Source organism: Fringilla coelebs, assembly GCF_963513975.1.
Source record: "Fringilla coelebs genome assembly, chromosome: 6".
Lineage (NCBI taxonomy): Eukaryota > Metazoa > Chordata > Aves > Passeriformes > Fringillidae > Fringilla > Fringilla coelebs.
This window is the reverse complement of record NC_140034.1, coordinates 15887291-15901590: the sequence shown is the minus strand read 5'-3', so window position 1 is coordinate 15901590 and position 14300 is coordinate 15887291. Positions and strand designations below refer to the sequence as shown.

The window sequence follows — 14300 nt, the reverse complement described above, 5'->3', positions numbered from 1 at the left end:
TAAAGGAGTGGGACAGAGGGTACCCAAAGGCAATTGTGTTTATTTCCACAGGAAATAAAAAAGAGTAAAAAGCCCCAGTGATCACAGAAGTGCTTTATGGCCCAGTGCCAGCCTTGCTGTGCTTGAGAAAATACAGCAGTGATTGAAGGAGTGAGTTCAAATGTAGAATTCCTGTGGCTCCAGTTGCAGAGCACAGGGTCAGAACTGACCGTGAGCACTGTCCATTCCTGGCATCAGCCTGTACTGAAGCAGGGTCCACCTGAAGGGACTCAACTCCAAGTCTCCCTTTCCAATGCAAAAAGCCTCCCCTAAGCAGAGACATCAGGCATCCTCCTCTCCTCTGAGGCTGGCAGGCTTAGAAGCACTGTCCCAAAGCGACAGCCTGTAAGAAAAAAATGTTAAATTGTCTAATTTAGGAAGTTCCTAGAACTCATTTTCCTGGGTGTGGGAGTGAAGGTGTCAGTAATTAACATGTGGGACCACACAGTTCTCCCTCTCCTAAGCCACCTGTGCTCCGTGTCAGGATGTAACCCACAGTATTTTGCTCTTGTACATCAGAGTGGGACCAGGCCAGATGACAGGAACTTTAGTCACTGCTCTGAAGCAGTGAGGCACTTGTTTCTGAGACACAGATGTAATGAAGTGTCAGCTGGAACAGTTGGCAGGGAAACTGCAGCCTGGGAATGCTGGGTACTGAACATCTGTCCAGCTGCTCTGATGAGAAAATGAATACCCGCTTCCTCGCACCCAGGGCTGCAGCCCAAGCCCCAGCTCTGAGCAGCCCCACTGCCTTTCACAAGGCATGGCCTCAGACAGTTAGGCTCCAGCCAGAACTCACAGAACTACTTCACTGAAATGCTTTTCACTTGTATTAACTGCCTGATCAGAGTGACTCATTTCAAATTCCTCTTTTACACTGGTTGCTACAACACCTTTGGTGTTCACAGCATTATCGTGCTCCTTTTTTCCCAAAAGCCTTTTCACTTGGAGGGGCTCCTTTCCCCCAGCTCTGGACATTGCAGCCTGGAGGGAGCAGGGCAGGTTGCTGGGTGCAGCCAGGCAGCAGCAGCTCAGGGGAAGCAGCCACACAACCACATTCTATACAAGCCATTTATTTGAAATGCCAACTATACGTAGGATAAAGTCAGTGTTACATGCTTCTCAGCAACAGTAGAAAAATAGAACCAGTGAAAACCTTTTTACAACTGTAATGGTACTCAAAAGAGAAATGTATTGTTTTACAATGCATCACACAAGACTAGAATTCAAGTTTGGAGGTACCTAAATAAAAATACTATTTTTTTTAAAAAAACACTATGTACAATTGAAGCGTAAACAAGTTTTACAAAGTACTGGTTATGCAGGTTGTAGAAAAAACACTTGCATAGGACATGAAGTCAGTTTAAGAAAGTTTTCTGAGCCTTTAGCATTGAAGGCACTTGACTTTATACCAGTAACAACACAAGGACAAGAAACAAATTCTTAACACTGCCGAGGGCAGGGCTGCCTTCTGGCAGTACAGGTAATTACAGAAACCCCAAATGTGGTTTTACAAGTTTCCCTCGAAGCTGTTCCCTGCATCCAGCAGGGCTCAGCACCACCTCTACCATAGAAGCATAGAATTATTAGAAGAACAGTGCCTCAAACAGCATTAGTGTTCTTTCAAAAAAAAAAACCCCAAAAAACAAAAACAACCAGAAAAACAACCAAACCAACCAAACCAAAAACCCATACAAAACACCTAACCCCCCTTGCCCCTACCCCTTTCCCAAACCCAAACCAAAGAAACCCCTAAAGACGTACATTTGGGACATTCTGGGACCAAAACCCAAGGCTTACAAGTACAGGTGGCCACAGCCTTAATTTTTTTAAGTGAAAATCCTTACGAACAGGAAAATACAACATGAAACTGCCAATCAACACAGCAGTTACTAATACACAACTACAGTAATTTTGTGGAACAACAAAACATTTCAAAGGAAGAATGTGTTTTAGGAATTAAGTTATTCATCCATATATTAAGGAAAAGAGGAGTTGGGTTTGGGGAAAGAGGAATAAGACCTTTTTGCATGTTGCTCACTAAATGCAAGTCTGAGCTCTCTCTTTAACAGAACAAAGAACATGAGTCTCCCTCATTCAAAAAAACGTTTATAACTATCCTCAAGCAAAATAGTCAATAATCTGTCATTTCCATCTAATTTATAGAAGGAAAAGATGTCAATTTCCAGCCTAATCAGAAAGTGCTTCATGTAAACAAGGAGCTTCTGCACCAAAGTTTCAGTAGACAGATAACAAGGAGTAGCAGGTAGCACAGGTATGTGTGGTGTGCAAGTGAGATGTAGGATGAACACTGGCTTCTGAATAATGCTGCCATGAAAAATGGTCTCACCCCTCTACACATCCCAAGTAGGAAATCCTGCTCTGGAGTACAAAAATAAAGTTCCAGTAATTCAAGAAATCCTTCTTTTCCACTTCAAACCAGCTGCCATTAGCTGCCATCTTCTTCCCAATTCAAAATATGCAAGTGAAAACAGATTGTCTATATGGCCTGATTGTCTTTGTGGCCTCAGAAGGACTTGTCTTTCATTCTGCATCTACTTTTACACACTTTATTCATCCTTTTTTTATACTGCACAGTTCCTGAGACTTCAGAAACAATTTTGTATTCTAAAATGCAGACACGCCCTCCCCAGAGGCATTTCTCACCAGCTAAATCCAAAGCCAAAGCATTTCATGATTTCCCTCAAACCTCAGAACTTCTCATCTTCATCAGCCACACCCCTCCCCCCCCAAATCTCAAGCTTTAAATTCTATCTGTAGATCTCAGACCCACCTCTGCCCAAGTACACAGTGCCACATCAAACTATGATAATCAAAGTAGTTTTCCTGAAGTACATCCATCAGTTTTAGGCAAAAATATTGAGAATAGTAAGTTTTCTGAGGGCAGCTGTAATTTTTTAGTAGTTAAGCTGCCAACACATACATGATGCAAGTCCAGGGAGTTTCAGGGTGTGTGCTGAAAGGTACTGGTTCTACTGAGCTGGTCTCATGCTGGTGAGGATGAGACCTTTGTGTGTGGTTAGAGCAGTCAGACAGCACTGTGCTCAACTCTTCAGGAGAAACCTAACGAGCCTCAGCCCCTGAACCTGCAGCAGCACCTTCCCTCCACTGACACCTCCTTGCATTTAACAGTGTTCTACACCACAGTCCCATGGAAATCCCACAGATGGGTGATGAAGCCAGGACCACCCAGTGCCTTGTCTGTGGGCAAAAAAAAAAGAGATTAAAAAAAGCTGACAGAGGAAAAAAAAACTCCCCTCACCCACAAGACACATCACCTGCAGAGTTTAGGCAAGTTTCTGCTCCAGCCCTACACCATGCTTTCCATGGCTGCATCTCAAAAGGAGCATCTGCAGAACCACCACAGAAGCAGGCCTATAGACGTGTCTGCAGGAGACACAGAGTTTATTGGTTCAAAGACCCATATCTTAATTCATCTAGAAGCTATTTGGTAGTTTGGAAACGCAGTATTCAATATATTTCAGGAACACTGTGTTGTTACTAGGCCCTCCATACTTTAATGAAACACATTAGGTAAGAATTTGCCATCAACTAAAACCAAAAGTAAAGTTGCAGCAAGATTTCTGTTAAACAGTACTAAGCACTTTGAGCTGCAGGAAACCTAACCTTAAAGCAGTCCTTAGGTCACACCTGGGACTATAGTTTTCTGCTATAGAGAAACTCATCACAGAAACTGCATTTAACCTCCCAACCAGCAATCACTACTCTGCAGTGGCATCAGGAATCAATGAATGCAATGAATTTATTGTTAGAACTGCACCATGAGTATTAAGGATGTAATTCATAATTGTAACCCTTCCCCTGGTGCTCTGCTGAAGCCTGCCCCAGTGGCAGGAGCCAGCCCAGATCAGCGTCCTTCCCTCCTCACACCCTGTTAACAGGGGAATCTCATTTCTGTGCTTTCAAAAAGCAAATCAGGCAATGGAGGTGTAATTTGAGAGCGCCAAAGTGTGGTGATGCTGAAGCAGCGACTCTTCACTTGGATTCTGCTCACAGAACAGCTGCACCTGTGGGGCCAGCACCCCATGAGGCCAGGGAAGGAACACTGACACTGAGAGTGAAGCCCTTTAGTAAGCACAGGCAGGAGAAAGCAAGGCCATGGGCTGTCACCCCAGGAGGGAAACCCTCCCACGTGTTCAGGCACAGTGAAGGTTCCGTGCCTCGTCTTCCTGACACTCCACAAGTCTGCAGGAATCCGCTCACCTGGTCTTTGCTTGAGCAGCTGGAAGAACAAGTAATTACTGTATTTTCTACAGTATTTCTAGATTTATTTCTAAATGGGCAAATCAGCAATTCTAGTCTGTCTAGTAAGTGCTTCTTGCTTTCAGGTGATCATGGACTCCTCCATGGTCACAGCCGAAACAAAAGTAAACACACTCATACTGTCATATTCCAGTGAATTTCACAGGAATTTGGATTCCTAAATATCCCTCCAGATTTTTAAAACCCCAAATATAATTCTTGAAGTGGGTTTGCTATGTATATAAAGATAAGGCCAGCTGCCAGAACTTTTCAAACAAAATATTAGACTGGATTCTTGCCATAGTCGTAAAAATCAGGAAGATTTCAATCTAAACAAACAAAAAAAAATCCAACTAAAAATGTAGTTTTTTTGATGTGCTGTTCTTTGGAATTCCTATAATTAAAAAATAAACGCACTGTTATTATCTCATAAGAAAATACATTTCATAATGTGCAACCCAATGCACATAGAGAATCAGCATGTGAAAGGGTAAATGCAAAAGTATGAAAATACAGTCCTTTAAATGTGACATTAAAGTTTAACATATTAGTACAAAACTAATACACTAAAATAGATGTACAGGTGCAAAAGGCTACCAGGTTGTAGAAAAAAGGTACCAGTTTGTTTTTTTAAAAGGCTTAATTAAATCTGCTCCAAAAAAAAATGCGACAAAATAAACCCAGAAGCAGCATTAAAACCAAACTGATAACATGCTGTCTCTAACAAAGCAACGTATGTACAAAACAAGTGAGCAAAGCTGAATTTTTCTGCTGGCATGAAAGAATTTCTCTGACAGAAGTCAGGCCAAAAGTTGCAAGGAATGGGATGTTTACAACTCTTAGGCACAGAGAAATAGTGGAGGTTGCTTTCATAGGGCAGATTTTTTGTACAGGAAGTCTGGTTTGTTTGGAGACCTCCTTCCTCTGCTTACTCCATCTTCCCTTTCCAAATCTGCATTTCTCTGTGCTCCATGTTCCAATGGCTCATCATCTGCCAGTCTCCTACTGGGTCTCTCTTCTGGCACATCAGAGTTGTATGCAGAGAGTGAAGGTCTGTTGGAGGTTAGCCCATAGGTTAAATCCGTTTCCATTTTTGTTCTTCCCCTGACGTGGACAGGGCCATTCCCAGCACTCTCCTGGGTAGCCAGCGCCAAGTCCAGCCGCTGGGGAGGCTGTTCTAAGACATCGAGGTGTATTGGCTCATTCTTCTGCCTGTGTTGATGCCCATCTTGTGAGAGCAGGTACTCCCTCCTAGAATCCTCTTGCTTTTTAGGAGATATCTGGGAAGGTAGATAGGCTGATTTTAAGCCACTTGGTGATGCCTTATTGTGGCTGTACAAATCTGGGCCAAAATAAATGCCTTGTGAAGGTGAAGGACTGTGCCTGTTGGGTGCTGGAGTAGAGGGTCTGCATGCAGCATTAGAGAAGTCATAGAAGTCAGGATATTCCTGCGGGTTTTCTCGAGCATCTATTTTTTGCTCTATTGCATGTTTTTTCCGAGAAGTAGGCATGTGTCTGTTCTGAATGCATGAAATGTGCTGGGGTGGGCCAGGCCCTACCTCTGTAACCGCCTGACTCAGCTCCGTGTCCACCGTGAGCTCCGGTAATCTTCTGTCCTTCAAAGACATTGCTGACACACCCATTGCGATGTCTGGCATCAGCTCATTGAGCAGGGGCTGAGTACACTGGAAAAGAAAAGAAATTCGTCCATGGGAACAAAGAGTAGAGCTAAACACAAACTGTATTTAGGATACTTTTTGTAACTCAAAACAGCATTTCCTTAATCTACTTTAGTCTTGCCAACTTCAGCCTGAAAGTTTCCTGCACTGTTTAAAGAACACATCTATCCACCAACCTTCACCTTCCGGCTTCTTTCCTGCACGAAGCTGTGTGTCACAATTACAGCTCCTCTTAAATGCATCTTGCCTTGAACATGCAGTAAAGGACAATGTACTGCTGAACTTCTTAAAGCCAGGCCTGCTCTAAGCCATTTACAATCATCAACCCAAACAAGGTACTTGGTGCAGAGCCTAACAAATAGTTTGTCACAGTTCCAGTGCAGGGAAGCTGCAACACACACGTGTCATCACTACAGACACAACCCTTCAGCTTGCATTCCCCATTTTAAAGTTAGTAAACTGCAGACAAGTGTGTGCAGGACAGCCTCAGAGCTTGGGGGAGCATCAGTTATAGGACTCACTAGAGCCACAGAGTACGTGGAAGCTGCTGCACAGCATTCTCCTCACCTATCCCATGCTTGCCTCAGTGCAGAACTGCTCATATTACAGCCTTCCAGACAGAAGAGTCAGAATTTCTACTTACATTTATAATTTTTCATGAAAGTAACTTTAGTAATCATTGATTAAATAACTCACAAATTGCATCATATTGTACTTCAGCAACTATAATGACAGCTTTTAAATGCTGTAACAAAGTTCTTTGTATTAGCAATTACCAATTTCTGCTTGCCAGTTCCTTTTCAAATACTTCTCAGCTGTAAAGCTTTCATACTTTTCACACATGTATAAAGGCAACCTGTTTACTTCAGACTACTTACCTGTAAATAGCCAAAATATCCCCACTACTTCTACCTGTGAATTACAGTGTGCAGTCCACTACTGAAGCTGGCTTATGCTTTGTTTTAGTGTAGAGCAAACTACATTTGCCACACAAGGGGTGGCTGAGGTCACTGTCTGTTCAGCCTAGAGGAGACTGAGGGGAGACCCCACTGCAGTTACAACTTCCTGTAAGGGGAAGAGGAGAGGCAGACCCTGATCTCACTTGTGACCACTGACAGGACTGAAAGGTTCTTCACGCAGAGGGTGGTTGGACACTGAAACAGACCCTGTGGGTCCCGTCCAACTCAGGATATTCTGCGATTCTATGATTTCAGAAGATTCCTGAGTGCCATTTGCCCCTCCAATAATGCTCCTGCCCTGGAATGTTCATTCTCCTAGGGATTAAGGCTTGCCTTTAGGATAGACAATGCTGACAGACAGTTAGGTAGAAAAACTTCCTAACCAACAAAGAATTTATTTAGCAAAGACAAGTTAGTTCATCATAAACTTTCTCTCTAGTTCCTTCGATGAGGTACTTTGAGTGGCCAGAAATAGGCAAGAGAGGAGAAATCCCAACACTTACTACTTGTTTCTCAGCTGCCATCACTGCCGCTGCCGCCGCCACGGTTTGGCGCCCCAGAGCCGCGGTGTTGGTGCAGTCGGGAGGCGCCGCCTTGGCGCCGGGCAGGAAAACGGGAGGGGCGGCCTTGGGGGCGGCCCGCGAGGAGTGGAACAGCGAGTGGTTACACGGGTACGAAAAGGAACGGGAGGGATGTTGACTTGGCACCCTTTGTTTCCAGCCCACTTTGAACTGGTTGTGAATAGGAGTTGCTGGTGGGTGGTATGGAGGTGGAGGAGGGGGCAATGGTGGATGGAAGGCCACGAAAGAGTCCAGTTCTGTAAACATGGTTTCTGCAGTGGGAGTGCTGTTGACGCGACATCGTCCAGACTGTCTCACTGTCAGCAGCGGGCTTTCATCCCCAAATCGCTCATCAGGAAAGAATTTGTGAGGATTCTGCAAAGGTAAAAGCCCCAGCATGTTACAAGACAAAGGAGGAAGCCATCTAGAAAAATCTCCCCAACTAACCCTCTCAGAAACATGCTAATACTGTAACTGCCTGGCTGTGCTACATACAAGCTCACCAACACTCAAGGTGACTACAGCTACCATGTAAAACTGATTGGGGCTTTTCTAAAATAAGGCAAGAAGCATCAGATTCACTGTAAGTTGACCAACAAATGCATTTGCTTTAGTACCAGTGCATAAAGAGAAGACGGATTTTCAGTTTCCCAGTCCTGACATGTACTGTGCAGACCTACAGCAAAAGCTACCACTTTTTCTCCTCTCTGTTTTCAGAATAAATAATAATCTAGGTTTCAAGTTATGGTTGTACTGCTCTCATCCACTCTCTCTTAAGCAGTTTTAATTTGTCCCCAAAATTTGTGTCAATAAGAGTCTCCTGAATGGCAATGACTCTTAAGAAAACTAATTATACATTGCACTTAGAGCTTTATAAAATCACATACATCAGATGCAACTGGTGTGTGCACCTGGACAGTCACGCAGGCATTTCAAAGCACTTGTGTGTATACACAGAAGTACTCCTGCTGCAGAGCACACAACCTAGTCCCTTCATGCTCTTACACAGCCATCCTTCATACCTGCAGGAGCTCAGCAGCAGCATCAGACAGGCCAAATTCCCGCAGCACGCGGATCTGGATCTCGTAGCTGACGGTGGCGCCTTCCCCGCAGTTCAGAGCGTAGGCTCGCTGCACCTGCTCCGTGTGGCGCAGCTCCTGCAGCCGCCTGATCATCTCCTTCACCACCAGGAGACTGGGAACTGCCGGGATAGTAGAGAATGCAGCGGGGATAAGAGAAAGGCCTTTTTCTCAACTGTGAGACAGTAAATTTGATTGCAATGGTTAGATTTATTCTGAAGGAAAAATCTAACATCAGGCTGCCTTGGCTTTTGTTTTTTTTAAGAAGCATTCTGCCAAGAACTGTTCAACTTAACACATGTTCCATGGAGCATCATTAAGCCACATGGGATAACACACATAACACAAATGACAAAAACATACACCACTTCTCTAGCTTCTGCTAGAATGAGCCCCAAATACAGCTTTCTTTGTAAACCCCTCATAATGCAGGAATTCCATGATTTGAGGTGGGGGCAGGATATCTTAAATAACAACTGAATGTTCCCTCATGAGTTGCACAGGCCAAGAATTCATTGATTTTTTTGGCATACACTTCATACTTCTAATGCAGTTCTATAATCAAAAGACCATAACACCAGTATGTAACTAGAGAAAGGGCATTTTACAAAAGTTACACAAACTGTAAGCCAACAAAAACCTGTTAAAATTATGTTGTTTTATGCAGTCATATTGAAATAATTTTTAAAAAACCATTCCAAAGGAAAGTAATGTATAATTTTGGGTATTTATCTCGTTGCAAAACTTTCTCATGCCACTTCTTACACTGTTTGATGATGAATGATATTTCTCAGTGGTGTTTCTGTCCTAAGGAAAATGTGCATATAAATAGAGAAGATAAATCCAGATCTCTGAGTGTGTAAGTCCTGGTGTCTGATCCTTTACCAGCTTTCCAAGTGTTATGTATTACCATGACCCAATAGATGTCTGTAATGAAAGCTCATAAAAATTAAACAGATCATACACCAAGAACAGTGTGAAAGGATTTGCATAACAGAGGAGAAACACCACACAATTACAACTAGTCCCAATTTCTTGAAGTTTACATGGTACATGAAGGAGACGTGTATGTAGTGCAAAATATCCCCCCCGCAATGGGGTTCCTGTACTGAGAGGGGAGGCAAGGAACCCATTCTAACCAGTCTTCAAGGCTCTTCCCTCCACACATTTAAATTCTTCTGAAAAAACCTGGTTTAGCAACCAGATATTTAGCTACAGCCAGTGTTTTGCTAATACTTAAAAAAGAGGATCAAAGAGAAGTCTGAAGCAGATGTCCAAACTAGTAGGCATAAAAATGATAGAAGGTCTTCATTAAAAAATACTGTCTTCTCAAAACCTAGCTTGTTTCATTTTTTTTACTATTATTCATGTGAAACACATGGAAGAAATATTATGTATATAAAAAAATACAATTATCTCAGTTGCAAGATTTCTAATTCAGACTGAAACTGGAAAATGCGTAAAGAAACCCAACCACTTGCAGACCCTGGCCTCAAGTTAGAGCAGGCTTCAGCTGAACTAATTTTATAATAGTGCTGCAGGAAGAGCACTAAAACACACTGCCAGCAGGTTTGTGCACATACAGTGCTCAGGCAGAGGGTCCAAGGAGAAGGCAGGACAGAGGGGAGCAGCTGAGCTGTGGAGCACCCCCTGCTCTGAGCCCGGCCCAAGGGCCATGGAGGCGATGCTGCCCAGCTCTGCCCCCGGCGCTCCATCCATGCTTCAGGATGGATTCCTGTACAAGTTAGAGGTCGGGACAGGCTTTAATCTCCTCACATTAACTGGGCCCCATCTGCCCATTCTAGAAAAAAAGCACCGGCAAACCAATCAATTCTTTTGCTTAATTACAGGACTAAGCAAAGCAGACAGTTGCCAGGACACAATTCCTGCGCTCCAACTACTGGCCAGGCTCAGAGCTCGTATCTATGTTCAAATCAAAGGACTGGCAATAATTCCTACCTATTAAATTGTACAGAACCAAGACACAGGGGAGTTTCAGATTGGTCAAGATGTCTCATGCTTGCCAACAGAGCTGGTTTTTTTAAGAACATGAGAACTTTGGCAAAACACTGAAAACCTCTGAGAACCTGCTGCCTTTCTCAAATTCTTTGGAAATTAGGATTGAGCAAAGTGTTATCAAAGTCCTATCTTATATGAAATACTTTATATTCAATTCATGCTAAGTATATTTACATTTTACTAGGGAGGGAAGTCCAAGTAACATAATGAACTGCTGAGATGCCACAGTTTTGCTGAGGGCTCCAGATTTCTAAACAAACAATTGGTACTTTTATCAAATTTTTCAAAAAGAAGTTCTCAGAAGCTCATTTTCAGCTTTATCAAGTTTCTTCCTAGACTACAAGAAGCTAACAGATCAAAACCATTCTACAAATTTTCCTAGAAAGCTTATAATTAAACAGTGTTTCAAATCTTCCTAACACTTCAAATTAAATCTCTTGCAGCAATTTCAATCCATTACTTTGGTCCTGAGTCCAGCACCTTAAGAATAGTTTATGTACTTCATTTCAACACAGTTGACTGAAGAGAGACCAAATTGATATATAAAGAGCTTATAAAATACGGAATGCCATAGGCACAGCATTTTCCTTGGCTGAATTAAAATTTAATCTTGGTCATTTAGCTATCTAATCCTGCCCTCCAAAACATCCACTGACCCTCCCAACTTGTCATCAGTTGCAAGCTTTGCCAGTGTTTTCTCTATGCACAACACTGAGTATTAATGGAACAGGTGAAAGGCAGGAAGAGCTAGATGCTTTAGGAACCTCACTAGATAAATTCTTCCAGTCTGACACCAAAAGTTCATATGCATAAATGACAAAATATATTTAGTATATATTTTCCTGGCTTGCCTATAGGGAATGTCACACCAATCATCCTGAAGTCAGGAGAGGCCATATTTACTTGAGCCTATAAAAATGCACTCTGACACATTCTTCCGCAAGGAATTAAGCTGGTTTGGCTTCAAAGCTGAAGTGGATTGGGTAAATTGAAGTAAATGTGTTTTGAATTCTCATTTCCAGTACTTTTCTGGCATACTGAGTTCAGCTGATTTCCTTACAAGTTATGTTCTCTGGCTTTTGATTTCTGAAAGAAATTTCCCAGACTCATAGATCTTACCTATATTAGACAACTGGTTTGTAGAAAACTGAGAAACCTATAGAAAATTCTGAGAATAAAGAGCCACGCACCAAGTGGCTCAAGTGTGTTTAACCAGTCCAAGGGTTTTGTTGTCCAACTAGTTACTCTGCCATCCAAAGCCAGCTACTGTCTTTAGGACAGACCAAAGCAGAAGGACTATTCCTGGTGCAGAACTACTCTCCGAGGAAATGATGAAGTTCAAGAACTGACACTCACCCCTCCCAGCCCCAAGCACCCACACTCTCCCAGGAGCTCACTCGGCACAGGACACAATCAGGAGCTCACCTGGGATCTCGTTGGCTATAACTGAGGGAGGACTGCTCTGGTTAGTGCTGACTTGCTGGTGGGTGATGACGTGGCAGCACTGCGGCACGGCGTTGTTCACCATGTACAGCGTGTCGGGCACGTTGGACATCCGCACCATCCGCAGGCGCACCAGGTCCGTCTGCTCCACCATCATCTCATCCAGCACCGACTGCAACGACAGCACCAGGGCCTGCTGAAGGCACTGCACACACCCCGCTGCCACTGCTGCCAGCACAGCCCCAGCCACACAAGGCCAGCCATGTAACACCAGAGTAACTTTATCAGGTCACAAACATCATCTGGCTTCTTATCAGCATTTTATCAGCATTTTCTATTCCGTTTCCAGGCATGATCATAGCTGAGTTTGAGCTAAAAGCAGGCAGGAGAATAGTCTGAGAATAGTCTGCTTTGCTTACTTTAACCTATCAGATTAGAACTGACCTTCTTGAGGCCAGACTCTCTGGACTTACGACAATTACTGCCTATGAGTCTCAACTTTCTATGCCATTGAACAGAAGGCACTAGCCTGAAAATGAAACATGTTTTCCTCAGACATCGAAAGAATAGAAAAGAATTTAGGCCTACCCTTTGAAGATTCTTACTTAAGATCAAATTAACTTATTTCAAAAAATGAGAGACTAGCAGGGGAGTTAAAAAAAAAAAATCACTCATTCACAATTTTTTCATTTCACAATAATTAAACTATCTGTAGGAGGAGTAAAATTACCAGAGACTATGAGAGTCCTTCCTCTAAGGTTAACAAGCCTTAAAATTATTTAAAAATATAAACAGCATAATATGAAACCAGTACTAACAAGCAGGAATTCTGACAGGGGTATGGGGATTTTAAGAATGCACTTTTTACTTTGGATAAATAGTAAAACACTCCCATAGTTTATACCTGAAAACTAAGAGTCAAAGCGTTTATCACATTTTTGTTAGTTTTAGCAATCCAAGATACAAAGAGAACATTTTAACCAGCTAGTCATCTTTTGCTATTTTAGTGCCACTTGGTGCTCTCTAACTGCTGTGCCCAAAATGCAAAGCAGTTTTTTTTCTTCCCTTCCTTCACAGAGGATATCAACAACATCTTATATCTTTAAAAAATATTTTCTCTCCTAGGCACAGGGCAAGAACTCCAAATTCACCAGAGCAGATGTCACAGTCTGTAGGTGATGTGGATGTACACAGCTCCACCTAACCCTCTTGTTCTGTTGTTGCCTGCACTGCTGGGACTCACAAGCTCTCAAGTCAGAGCTACCTGAAGTGGTGGCATTGGTCAGTGACACAAAAGGCTCCCATTCTGTCCAACAGAACCTAGCACATTCCTGCCCCACACAGCACCATCTCCACCCTGCCACCAAACATCACCACCAGAGATGCTACAAAACCTTCAGCTTGACAGTGCTCATGCAAGAAATTAAACAGGGAAGCAACTGCTTGAGAGGGAAACAAAGAGGGAAACAAATTCATTCAAAATTCAAATTGGACACAGGATATTTATTCCATTTTGCGGAGGATCACAAGATTTTGGGTATGTTCTGATTTAAACAAGATGATGAAATATCAGTCCTCTGCCGAGTGGAATAGCAGTTCCCCACCCAACTCTGGTGGGAGCTGGGGAGCCTGAAAGAGCTGGCACCAAGGTTGCTGACTAGCTGCAGACTGGGACTCTCAGGCTCTCACCTTGCCATCCGCCTGCCGGGAGGGCTGCCGAGGAGCTGGGCCGGCAAACTGGCTGGAAACCAGGGAGGTTTCCCTCAGAACGCTGCTTTGTTTCCGGTGGAATTTCATCAAGATCTGTCTCGCAAACATTTCAATTTCGACAAAAAAAAATTTTGTTGAAATTTTTCTGACCAGTTCTAGAGACTTGAGCCTGATGATCAATCTTGTAAGTCTTGTTAAACTGAAAATGTTAGTATTTTAGGCCAGTACATGTAAAGAGACAAAACATCCCAAAATCTTTCCCTGTTTACAGAACCCCCTGATGACTCCAATCTGAGAACAGTCAAGTGTTGCTGATATTACCTTAGCCTCCTCCACATATGGTGAGAACAGTCTTGGCCGCACATATATTCCAGCATTTTTTTGCCGCAGCCAGGCATTTGACTTTCCACCTTCTGAAGTTGGTAGCATGTCTGAAGGAGGGGTACTAATCAGGCCTCTCTTCATCTTTAAGAATCAAGAAAGAGTTTTATGGTTTTTAAAATATTAATATGGTAAAAACTTGCAATA

General features: G+C 43.0%; 1 protein-coding gene across 3 annotated transcripts in view; it reads right to left on the bottom strand.

The window, feature by feature from the left end:
- Positions 1–1137: 1137 nt before the first annotated feature.
- The window catches only part of BTBD7 (BTB domain containing 7), a 50993-nt gene continuing 37830 nt past the window's right edge, over positions 1138–14300 (bottom strand). For 2 of the 3 annotated variants that reach the window (XM_084207596.1, XM_084207597.1), the window contains 6 exons: positions 14094–14237; positions 13752–13865; positions 12045–12234; positions 8544–8722; positions 7465–7896; positions 1138–6008 (listed from right to left, as the gene is read on the bottom strand). In XM_084207596.1, the coding sequence (XP_084063722.1) occupies positions 5193–6008; positions 7465–7896; positions 8544–8722; positions 12045–12234; positions 13752–13865; positions 14094–14237 (1875 nt within the window). In that variant the 3' untranslated portion in view covers positions 1138–5192. The remainder of the gene's footprint in view (positions 6009–7464; positions 7897–8543; positions 8723–12044; positions 12235–13751; positions 13866–14093; positions 14238–14300) is intronic. The other variant, XM_084207598.1, reaches the window with a different exon arrangement.